This window comes from Cupressus sempervirens, chromosome 1 (assembly GCF_028749045.1).
Source record: "Cupressus sempervirens isolate cs-2001-9-10 chromosome 1, ASM2874904v1, whole genome shotgun sequence".
In the NCBI taxonomy this organism is placed as follows: domain Eukaryota; kingdom Viridiplantae; phylum Streptophyta; class Pinopsida; order Cupressales; family Cupressaceae; genus Cupressus; species Cupressus sempervirens.
Window position 1 is genome coordinate 317258450 of NC_143118.1, and position 12808 is coordinate 317271257.

The 12808-nt window shown below is 30.1% G+C and overlaps 1 protein-coding gene and 1 pseudogene across 1 annotated transcript; both read left to right on the forward strand.

Moving 5' to 3' along the window:
- The first annotated feature begins 520 nt into the window (after window positions 1–520).
- LOC149577411 (putative 12-oxophytodienoate reductase 11 pseudogene) lies at window positions 521–3824 on the forward strand (annotated as a pseudogene).
- A 7473-nt stretch (window positions 3825–11297) lies between these two features.
- Window positions 11298–12088, forward strand: LOC149577412 (uncharacterized). The gene has a single exon (XM_089833729.1). It carries the CDS (start codon window positions 11437–11439, stop codon window positions 11872–11874), a length of 438 nt encoding a protein of 145 aa, XP_089689855.1. The 5' UTR covers window positions 11298–11436; the 3' UTR covers window positions 11875–12088.
- The last annotated feature ends 720 nt before the right edge of the window (window positions 12089–12808 follow it).

The window sequence follows — 12808 nt, forward strand, 5'->3', positions numbered from 1 at the left end:
AATATACTTTATATTTTTAGATTTAATTTTACTAAAAGTAAAATAATCATAATAGTCTAACATTTAATTATTATAAGACTACAATATTTTGATATTTTAATCATAATAAAACATACAATTTATAATTTAATCATAAAAATAAAAATAAAACTGCTATATCAATTTGTTCACAAATGACTATTTTCTTACCACATCCCAACAATAATGTAGATTAGTAGGTTAGATTCTAAACTAATAATGTTCTTGTTTTCTTTTTCAAACGGTCTGTTTTAGAGAAGACACACCTTTTACAATAAGTGTAAATATATCAATTCCTGCAGAAACATAAGAAGAAAGATATGGACCCAAATGAGATTAATCTTAGTGAAAAATAGAATGGAGATGATGATAAGGGATTTGAAAATACCCCTACTAACACCTAACACATTCGCCATGTTAGACGTAAGTCAAAACTTTAAATTTATACAATAAAGAATATATATAAAACAATAAAGAATACTAATTTTGGAAACAACACACAATGTCAGATGAAACAGGAGGACAGAGGGGCACCGACTACGGTGCAACTTATTTGCACCGTTCGGCTGCCCCAACTTCTGAGGCTGCCCAAACATCTCTGCCAAGTGATGGGACAGACATGTCGGACAGACATGTCAGAAAATGAATTTTTGCTTTTAATCATATTCTAATACTTATATGTATTGTTTTATTCAAGTCATATATACTTATAAATATTTTTTCATCTTGAATGAGCAATATATTTCTAACTATAAAGTTTACTATGAAACCATTTCATTATTTTTAATAAATTAATCATATTTTATATTTTGAATTTTGAATATGAAGAAATGTTTTTAGAATAAAATTTTAAAAGTAAAAAAAAGATTAATTTCATAATTGAAATGAATTTAAATATTTTTGTAAAGATATTGTAGTTTATTTTTATTATAATAATAGACTTTATTATTAAATTTTATTTTGTGTCTTTATTTCAATAGTGGCACAATTAATAAAATATTGTTATTATTATTTTGAATATAGCATTCTAATCAACATTCAGAGTCATATTCTAATTTTTTTTGGATAACATTTTACTATGAAATAAGTACATTGTTGAATTTTTTTAACATGTAGTTAAAAATGCACACTAATCATGCTTTTACTTAAAAGAATTCTAAATACAAATAAAAAAATGCACATGAATGAAGAACTCAATAGTATAACCATCTAATTTTTATAATTCAATAAAGACTCTATACTTATGATTTTTTTACTAAATCATATTTCATCATCAAAATATGAACTTACGCTTAAAGAATAAAAGAATTCTAGACACAACCATGTTTTTAAGAAACAAATAGTATAACATTATTTAGTGTTGTACATTTGCCAATATGTAGCCTAAAGTTCAATTTTTTTTTATAGCTTTTTTCTAATGTAGAATATTTAAAAATTTTAATAAATAAAATTTGTAAGATTCCATTCGGAATGTTATAAATGAAGTAAAATTGCATAAAGTAAAATCATATTTTGATGGTGAAACATGATTTAGTAAAAAATATGAACTTATTCTTCAAGAGTAAGTTCTTCATTGGTGTGCATTTTTTGAGTTGTGTCTAGAATTCTTTTTAAGATTCTTTTAAGTAAAAAACATGATAATATTAAGTTCTTCATTGGTGTGCATTTTTTTATTTGTGTCTAGAATTCTTTTACTCTTGAAGAGTAAGTTCATATTTTGAAGAGTAAGTTCATATAATAAGAAGCATCTAGTGTTGTACATTTGCCAATATGTAGCCTAAAGTTCAAATAATTTTAAATTTTTTTTTCTAATGTAGAATATTTTAATAAATGAAAGATTGTATACTTATGTAGAATAGCATATTCAAAATAATAATAATAATATTTTATTAATTGTAAAATTATTTGAACTTTAAGCTACATATGAAGAATTCATGCTAAGATAATTTTATCAAAAATTATCTTAAAATAAACTTATTTTCACATCAAATGCCTTATCCCACACATGATAATTTTTGATGTGCAATTGTTTATTTTAAGATAATTATTTAAGAGTAAAATAATTCTAAACACAACCATGTTTTTACTTAAAAAATCTTTAAAAGAATTCTAGACACAAATAAAAAAATGCACACCAATGAAGGACTTACTCTTGAAGAATAAGTTTATATTTTTACTAAATCATGTTTTGCCATCAAAATATGATTTTACTTTATGTAATTACGCCGAGAGGCGTTCTATACAATGGCCTATTATTTCGGCCTCCATTTGGCTTCCTATTATTTCGGCCAGCTATTATTTCGGAAATTCTTTTTTAATATTTAATTTGGAAGTTTGTAACTGCTCCCAATTCTTTTTTATTGACAGGAATCTTGGCATATTCTCGTGCTGGGCATTTGTGCTGCCATTGTATAGAACGCCTCTCGGCGTAATTAAAAAAGAATTTCCGAAATAATAGCTGGTCGAAATAATAGGAAGCCAAATGGAGGCCGAAATAATAGGCCCAAAAAAGTAGGGCCCGAAAAAGTAGGACCCGAAAAAATAGGGCCCGAAAAAATAGGGGCGAAATAATTTCAATATGATTTTTTTTTTTGTTAAATATAATTTTGCATGCACATTCATGCTTTTTTTTTGCGGGGAGTGGGGGAATTTGAAACAAATTCGTGGAATGTGAAGAGACGTCTGTTGGGGGATATGAGGAGCCTCTCAGAAGTTATAAAACCAAGGCTCCTCATTTCATTTTCATTTTATGTTTTTGCAGGAAGGAAGAGGTGGAGGTTATTGGAGGATTAGATTGGATTTTTTGAATAGGAGTAAATTGAAGTTTTGGAGTAACATTTTTGCAGGTGAGATTTCTATTTTTTATTTACATTTTCATTTAGATTTAGATGTAGATGTAAATTGAAATTCAAAATTAGTTATAATATTCTACTTTGATTTAGATTTCAATTTTAATTAATTTCAATTTGGTTGGCTCTCCTCCACAACAAACAATGTATTGTGTATTTAATGGGTGCATTGGAATGCAGATTATCAGCCTAATGGCCAATCTCCAGTTTCCTCCACAAGCAAACCAATCTCTGGAAAGATCCCTCTTCCGAACTGAAAGGATGTGGCATATTTCTTTCCTCCCCGGCCTCTGAAAACAGAGGAAATTCCCAATATAGTTGTTGATTTTCGAAATGCTGCCAGGAATGCAATAGATGCAGGTATGTTTTTTTATTCTGATCTATCTTGGTTTGAAGAAGAGAATGTTCCTTTTGTTGACATAATTAGTCCTTTTACGAACAGGGTTTGATGGTGTTGAGATCCATGGGGCGCATGGGTACCTTGTGGACCAGTTCATGAAGGATAGCGTGAATGATCGAACAGATGGCTATGGCGAAACATTGAAGAATCGTTGCAGATTTGCACTTGAAGTTGTGGAAGCAGTGGTGGAGGAAATCGGAGCAGAGCATGTGGGAATTCGGCTTTCTCCATTTTCGGATCATGCAGAAGCGTATGACTCAAATCCAGAGGCACTGGGACTTCACATGGCAGAGGCTCTGAATAAATATAAGATATTGTACGCTCATTTCTTTGAGCCCAAGATTGATAATTCGCAGACGACAATAGCGAGTGAAAAGAGCCTGATTCCCATAAGAACAGCATTCAAGGGAACATTTTTGGCTACAGGGGGTTATGATCGGGATGATGGTATCGAAGCTATTTCCAGTGGCAAGGCAGATTTGATTGCTTATGGCCGACTATTCTTGCTAACTGATATTTCTATTGTATATTCTCATGCCCAGCACGGGAAGTTTTAATCTATATAGTTTATTTTGTGCGTTTAGTGCACAAAATAAAGAATGCATATGCAATCAATTTTTTTATCAATCTTTATGATAGCTTTTTTTTTAAAATAGAAAATAAAAAATAGAAAATAGAAATTATTCTTTTATGTATGTAGAAAAAAATTAGAAATATTTTATGTATGTAAAAAATTAAAAGAATTCTATATACATCTAGATTTTTTGAAAAGAATTCTATTTACATCTAGATATTTTGATTGAAATAACCATAATGTAAAACCAAAATATAAAATAGAAATATTAATATATGTATGTAGAAAAAATTAGAAAGATTGCATGCATCTAAAAAAATTCTATTTACATCTAAAAAGAGCCTGATTCCCATAAGAACAGCATTCAAGGGAACATTTTTGGCTACAGGGGGTTATGATCGGGATGATGGTAACGAAGCTATTTCCAGTGGCAAGGTAGATTTGATTGCTTATGGCCGACTATTCTTGCTAACTGATATTTCTATTGTATATTCTCATGCCCAACACGGGAAGTTTTAATCTATATAGTTTATTTTGTGCATTTAGTGCACAAAATAAAGAATGCATATGCAATCAATTTTTTTATCAATCTTTATGATAGCTTTTTTTTTTAAATAGAAAATAAAAAATAGAAAATAGAAATTATTCTTTTATGTATGTAGAAAAAATTAGAAAGATTTTATGTATGTAAAAAATTAAAAGAATTCTATATACATCTAGATTTTTTGAAAAGAATTCTATTTACATCTAGATATTTTGATTGAAATAACCATAATGTAAAAACAAAATATAAAATAGAAATATTAATATATGTATGTAGAAAAAATTAGAAAGATTGCATGCATCTAAAAAAATTCTATTTACATCTAGATTTTTTTAGAATGGAAAAAAATGGATAATAGAAATATCAGTTGCATGTTTGTAGAAATAAATTAGAAAAACATGTATCTAGAAATTAAAAAGATTCTATATGTGTCTAATTTTTAGATTTTACTTTATTCTAAACTAATTATTGATGGAAATATATTTTAAAAATATTTATGTAGTTTAAAGTTTAGATTTTAATTAATTTGTATGCAAATAGGAAAAAGAATAAATATTTTATATATATGTAGATTAATTTCTATTTTTAAAATTTACAAGTAAATGAGTACTTTATTCATTTAAAGTAAACAAGTTTTTAAGTAATATATTTTTATTTTAGAAATATATTAATCATAATGTTCATTTATTATTACTTATTTAATATACTTACTCTCAAATCTAAGACAATAGAAATGATATTTTATTAACTTTGAAATAGGAAAGTGTTAAGCAAGTTCGTTTACAAAAATACCAAAAATATATTTGGTCTTTGATCAAATTGGAGTTAATATTAGAAATATAAATATGATCATTAACAATTAAGCTAAATTCAGTTCAAAACAATAATATTATTTAAATTTAAATAAATCTTTTTGAAAAGAATTCTATTTACATCTACATATTTTGATTGAAATAACCATAATGTAAAAACAAAATATAAAATAGAAATGTTAATATATGTATGTAGAAAAAATTAGAAAGATTGCATGCATCTAAAAAAATTCTATTTACATCTAGATTTTTTTTAAATGGAAAAAAATGGATAATAGAAATATCAATTGCATGTTTGTAGAAATAAATTAGAAAAACATGTATATAGAAATTAAAAAGATTCTATATGTGTCTAATTTTTAGATTTGACTTTATTCTAAACTATTTATTGATGGATATATATTTTAAAAATATTTATGTAGATTAAAGTTTAGATTTTAATTAATTTGTATGCAAATAGGAAAAAGAATAAATATTTTTTATATATGTAGATTAATTTCTATTTTTAAAATTTACAAGTAAATGAGTACTTTATTCATTTAAAGTAAACAAGTTTTTAAGTAATATATTTTTATTTTAGAAATATATTAATCATAATGTTCATTTATTATTACTTATTTAATATACTTACTCTCAAATCTAAGACAATAGAAATGATATTTTATTAACTTTGAAATAGGGAAGTGTTAAGCAAGTTTGTTTACAAAAATACCAAAAATATATTTGGTCTTTGATCAAATTGGAGTTAATATTAGAAATATAAATATGATCATTAACAATTAAGCTAAATTCAATTCAAAACAATAATATTATTTAAATTTAAATAAAATAAGCCATGTTTACTTTGAAACATCAAACAACTAATTAACTAATACAATAATTAAAATAAATGAATCTATTATGACATAGAAAAATATTTTCGAAGTATAATTTCTTTGTTTTTGAATCAATTTTTTCTACTTGAAAAGATAAACCATCCTAATTGTCATCCTTAGTTAACCCTAACAACAACCCCTACCTTAGCCCTAGCCCCAACAATGATGTACAATATAACTATAATCCAACATTAAACTATAATTATAGCACTAAAACATATCCCTATTGATATTCTAAACTCTAATCATAACGAAAATCTTAGTCCAAACCATAATCTAAACCAAAAACCTACACACTAATATTGGTTATAGTCCTAACCCTAAAATCTAACCCTTAACCATAATGTAAAAAAAAACTCCAAAATATTGATCAAAATCCTAAACCTACCTATATGGATAACCATGATATTAAACTCTAAATCCAGTCCCAAGGTCCTAACCATGGTGTAAACCTATAACCGAACTCTTAAAAAATTTACTAATCCCTGATCCTAATCACATTCCCAACTTTAAACTTGAACCATAAACCATAGTTGTAACCATAATCATAAACTTAAACAAAACCCTAACCCTAAAGGTACAATCATAAAATTAATAATAGCTTAGACCCTAATCCTAGCACAAACCACAATCATGAACAAATATAAATCTTCACCTTACCCCTAATCATAATTTCAATGTTAACCCTAACATTAGTTTCAATCCTACCATGATATGAACCCTAATATAGACTTCACCTTGATCCTCACCTTAATCTTAAGTCTAATTAAACCCTGACTAAAACCTAATCTAAATGATATATCTAACTATAATCCTAACTTTAATTATCATACAATCCAATGCTAACCCTCATGTATATTTAATCCCTAATCTTAACTCTAAATATTCTATAAACTCTAGAATTGACCTTGATTCTAACCATAACCCTAAAATCTAAATTGTAACCATAGCACAAAAGGTGGGGACCCCCACTACATGGCACAATTTTGGGTCTTGGAGCCTCGCGAAAGCACTACAGAGTGAGGAAATGTCAGAAAGGTGACATGTAGTAGCATGACGCAATTTTGGGCTTTAGAGCATTGCAGAAACAATGCAGCGTAAGGAGGCGCTAGAATGGAGACTCATGGAAAGAAGAGGAAAGACATTCATGTTGCTAGCAAAAAACTATGAAAAGAGATAACATGATGTCTTAACCTTCCACAAAAAATGCAAGGTTGATCCCAAGGGGGAATTTGGTTTCCCCAAAAATGAATGATGGTCATCGATGAAGGTCTTCCTCTCGAAATAGACGGCATAGATGCATCGTGAATCCTCACCAATGAAGGATTAAATCACAACCGTCGATGTAGATTCTCCCCTCAAAAAGGATGACTGAGATGCAACAAGGAAACTCCTCCCAATGAAGGATTAAGTCACATTCGTCGATCAAGATTGGCTTTATTTCCAATGGATGATTAAGATGTAGTGAAGAAATTCCTCCCAACAAACGAAGAAGATAGCACAAAAGGTGTGAACCCCCTCCATGTGGCACAATTTTGGGTCTCAAAGACTCATGAAAGAATTGTGGAGTGAGGAAATGTTGGAAAGGCAATGCGTGGTAGCATGATGCAATTTTGGGCTTCAGAGAATTGAAGAAACAATGTAGCATGACGATGCATCAGAATGGAGATGCATGGTAGCATCTTGTGCAATTCTAGGCTTTAGAGTGTTTCGAAGACATTAGCGTATAAAGAAAAGTTAGAATGGGAATGCATGGCAACATCTTGCACTTTTGGGAAGATGGGAAGATAGCTCGCGAAGAAATAAGAGTTATCAAATCTCGCAGCATGAATCAACCCAACCAAGAAAAAATGATCCAGCGTGGTCAATGAAGAAATCGAGCCAACACAAAATGTTAGCTGCCAAATTTAGTGATGTTAACCCTTTGCAAAGAACCTATCCCATTTAAGGTCTCTCATATCAGACATCAGTGATGGGTTGAATAGGGGGAAAAAATAGCACACAATGCCCTCCTAAATGAAATTCTAAATGTAACACTAATAACCATGGTCCTACTTCTTTCCCTAACCTTATCCATGAGCGTGGGAATATACATATTATTATATAGGGCACCTTATATAATAATAAATATAATCTAAAATCCCAACCCTTACTCCCCTCCTAAATATAACTGTGACCATAAGAAAACTTCTAAATATAACCCTTCCTCTAACTCTAGCCTTAACCATGAGCATAACCCTAGCCTTAACCATGAGCATAACTCTAACTCTAGATCTGACTCTACCATAATTGGACACTAACCCTAACCCTAACCTTAATTTTGATCCTAACTCAAACCCTAACCCTAACTCTAACCTTAACCTTGATTCAAACCTTAACCCTAACCCTAACCCTGGCCTTACTATAACCCTAACCCTAATCATAACCATAACCATAACTCTAACCCTAACCTTAACCATGGCCATAACTCTAACCCTAACCTTAACCATAAACATAACTCTAATCTAAACCTTAACCATAACTCTAATGATAACCATAACCATAATTCTATCCTTGACCTTAACCATAGCTCAAACCCTAACCCTAACTCCAACCCTAACCCTAATGCTAACCCTAACCCTAATTCTATCCCTGAGGTTAACATTAACTGTAATGTTAACTTTGTCCCTAACCATATATCTACGTATGACTATAACATTTTACATTACAATATCCCAAATTTTTTTTTTTTTTTTATCTAAATTAAATTCCTTATATTAAATTAAAAGATATATTTGACTCAAACCCTATCCCTAACCCTATCCCCACTATAACCCTAACCATAACCATAATGATGACTCTAAACCTAACCTTAACCATGAGCATTACTCTAAACCTAACATTAACCATAAGCATAACTCTACCCCTAACTCTAACCCTAATTCTAACTCTACCATAATTGGATTCTAACCCTATCCCTAACCCTAACTATAAGCATAAGTCTGACCCTAGCCTTAACCATGAGCATAACTCTAACTTTGGATTTGACTCTACCATAATTGGACTCTAACCTTAACCCTAACCTTAATTTTGATCCTAACTCAAACCCTAACCCTTTAAACTCTAACCTTAACCTTGACTCAAACCTTAACCCTAACCCTAACGTTAGCCTTACTATAACCCTAACACTAACCCTAATCATAACCATAACTCTAACCCTAACCTTAACCATGACCATAACATTAACCCTAACCTTAAGCATAAACATAACTCTAATCTAAACCATAACCATAACTCTAGCAATAACCATAACCATAACTCTATCCCTAACCTTAACCATAGCTCAAACCCTAACCCTAACTCCAACCCTAACTCTAATGCTAACCATAACCCTAATTCTATCCCTAAGGTTAACATTAACTATAATGGTAACTTTGTCCCTAACCATATATCTATGTATGACTATAACATTTTACATTACAATATCCCAAAAATAAAAAATATATTTTTAATCTATATTAAACTCCTTATATTAAATTTTTAAAAATATTTTGAAGCATAATTTTATACTAACTCCATACAACTCTAATTAAAAATTAATTAACAATTTTATAGTAACCTTATCAAAATAAAAAATAAAAAGTAAATATTTTTCCTATTGCGCCGCGACTGCCACTAGCTATATATACCTCTATATATATTACGCCGAGATTAATCGTTCTCGAGGCGCCTATTTTTATTTTCATTAATCCCAACTTCGATTAAAATAACTTTGGGATTAAATAAAAATAGGCGCCTCGAGAACGATTAATCTCGGCGTAATATATATTACACTCCGAATATATATATTTTACTTCATTTATAACATTTCGAATGGAATCTTACAAATTTTATTTATTAAAATTTTTAAATATTCTACATTAGAAAAAAGAAGTTCTTCATTGGTGTGCATTTTTTTTAATCCGTGTCTAAAATTCTTTTAAAGATTTTTTAAGTAAAAACATGGTAGTGTCTAGAATTTTTTTACTCTTGAAGAGTAAGTTCATATTTTGATGGTGAAACATGATTTAGTGATATAGAGTCTTCATTGGATTATAAAAATTAGATGGTTATACTATTGAGTTCTTTATTTGTGTGCATTTTTTATTTGTGTCTAGAATTTTTTTAAAGATTCTTTTAGGTAAAAACATGATTGGTGTACATTTTTAACTACATGTTAAAAAAAATTCAACAATGTACTTATTTCATAGTAAAATGTGATCTAAAAAACATTAGAATATGACACTAAATGTTGATTAGAATGCTATATTCAAAATAATAATAACAATATTTTATTAGTTGTACTACTATTGAAGTAAAGACACAAAATAAAATTCAATAATAAAGTCTATTATTATAATAAAAATAAAATACAATTTATTTTAAAAAAAAAATTTAAATTCATTTCAATTATGAAATTAATCTTTTTTCAATTTCAAAATTTTATTCTAAAAAAATTTCTCCATATTCAAAATTCAAAATATAAAATATGATGTAATTTATTAAAAATTATGAAATGGTTTCACAGTTAAACATATTTATGACTTGTTGTCCCATCAATCCTGACATGTCCATCCCATCACTTGGTAGAGAAGTTGGGGCAGCGGCGGTAGTTGGGGCAGATGGCCCGTGGCTATACAGCGACGGAAATGCACTCCCTTTACATTGCTTTTTCTAACTTTTAAAAAAATTGACTAAGTCCTCTCCTTTGTATGGAAGTGCATTTTCGTGGCTGTATAGACGTTGCCCAGCCGGCCGGTGCAAATAAGTTGCACCGTAGCCGGTGCCGGACGGAGGATGGAAGTGTCAGAGGACGGAAGTGTCAGAGAAGTTGGAGACTGACGGAAATGCAAACGGCACCGGGAGACCGACGGAAATGCAAACACGGAACATGAGTTGTCTCTTAAATTGTTGTAATGCAAAGGAATCTATAATTTAGATATAGAATTGTCATAGGTAATCCATAAAGATGTGACTCCATCATTAAAAAATTTAGAACTATTAATTGCACCGTTGACGTCATAGCGCCTTATGTCATACGGTTGTTTCTCGTGACTTCTGCTACAATTAAGCTTGCTCAAGCCGTCCGGTGCGCGAACATGTGAACGGGTCGCTTTCTATTTACACCCGTCGGTGGCTTCATTTTCTGCAAAGTACCTGCTACACGGTCTTTTCTCTTTCACGTCAGTCTTCAGCCAAATATTCGAGGAATCTTCTCACCTCCTTGTCCTCTTCCATTTAAGTTTCTGCATGTGACCCTGTTTTTCATATGCTTGTGCTTCTCTGTAGAGATGGTTCTGGGTGAAAGTAAGAGCTTGGTCTGATTTTCCTCTGTTCCTCTTCTCCATGGAATACAGTGGACTAAAGGAGACGAGCTTTGAAAAGAGCAGCGAAGAAAAGGAGACCAAACTTTCTCCAACAGTAGATGACAATGGAGATGAAATCCAAGCTTTTATCAGCTTGGTAGACAGAATCCAAGAAATGGGGAAGCTCTGTAAAAGGAAAAGAACGAATTGCTCTCTGGACAGTCCTGTTAACAAAGGTAAATCTCCATGGAAGCCCTGTTTTGAGTGGGATGACTTCGCTGAAATGGTGAGGAAAGATGGGCCAAGCCCACCTGGGGATGTGACTTGTTGTACAATTAACAGTGCAAGCGCTCCCGTGGCACCCCAAGAATCAGATGCTGAAACCGGTAAGTTTAAGCAGTTGAGGAATTTTGATCTGAATGTAGAGCCGTGCTCAGATGACCCAGTTACGGCAAGTGCATTGGCCTTGTTTCGCTAGGATTTTGTGTCTAATTCTGGTCGTGTTGTATATATTTTTGTGTGTCACTGCTCTGGTATCTTTATAGCAAGAGTATCAAACTGTATGCTCTGTTTAAATGTCTTTATGGCAAGATCGACTCAGGGCTGCCTTGTGCATATGTTTTAAAACATTCTAGGTTAAGTATATTTATTATTGTATGTTAAACTTAATGTTTATATAATACATTCTCTCTTATTGGCAGTAAATTTATTAATTTTTTTGTATAGCTGTAGGCATTTCTTTTATATAGTAGATAATAATCATACAAGTAACATCTAAATTACCAGTTTCTAATAATCCATGTAGAAGTTCCACATGCATTTAAAGTTCAAACCTCACCTTAATGTATCTCTCAAGTGTGAATATTAATTTAATTTTTAATATAGATATTTTTTATTTTTTATTTTTTATTTATTTTTAAAATTTATTATATGTATTAGATGTACCATTATGTGCTTGAAAATAATATATTAATAGAAATTAATTTGTTTGAGATATTGTCTATTTATACATTGTTTGTCAAGATCTACAATCATTAACTCATTGTTTGTGAGGGGACTTTCTTCTTTTTACAGAAATAATTTTATATTAATAGTGAATATAATAAATGAAAATTAAGTAATTATAAGGATTTTTTTTTAACTTTTAAAAAAGTCTTTTATAGTATAGTAAAGTTGAAAGGTTCTTAGAAGGCATATTGGTTCGAGCCTTGCTAAGTGCCAGAGCCGATATTATAAGGGATGAGGATGGAGGTATTTAGCTCGGGGTGTAATTTGGTGAAATTGACAGCCTCTTTGTTATTAGCTCTTAGCCAATAAGATTTAGTCTAAAGCTTGTCCTCTCATGTTAAAGTAAAACAAAGAAGTTATGAATTATGCCTTTAGGTATGTGTGTGTGTGTGTGTGGTAAGTAC

What these genes read in the sequence shown, in the direction of transcription:
- LOC149577412 (XM_089833729.1), top strand. Translation starts at nt 11,437, where the DNA reads ATGGAATACAGTGGACTAAAGGAGACGAGCTTTGAAAAGAGCAGCGAA.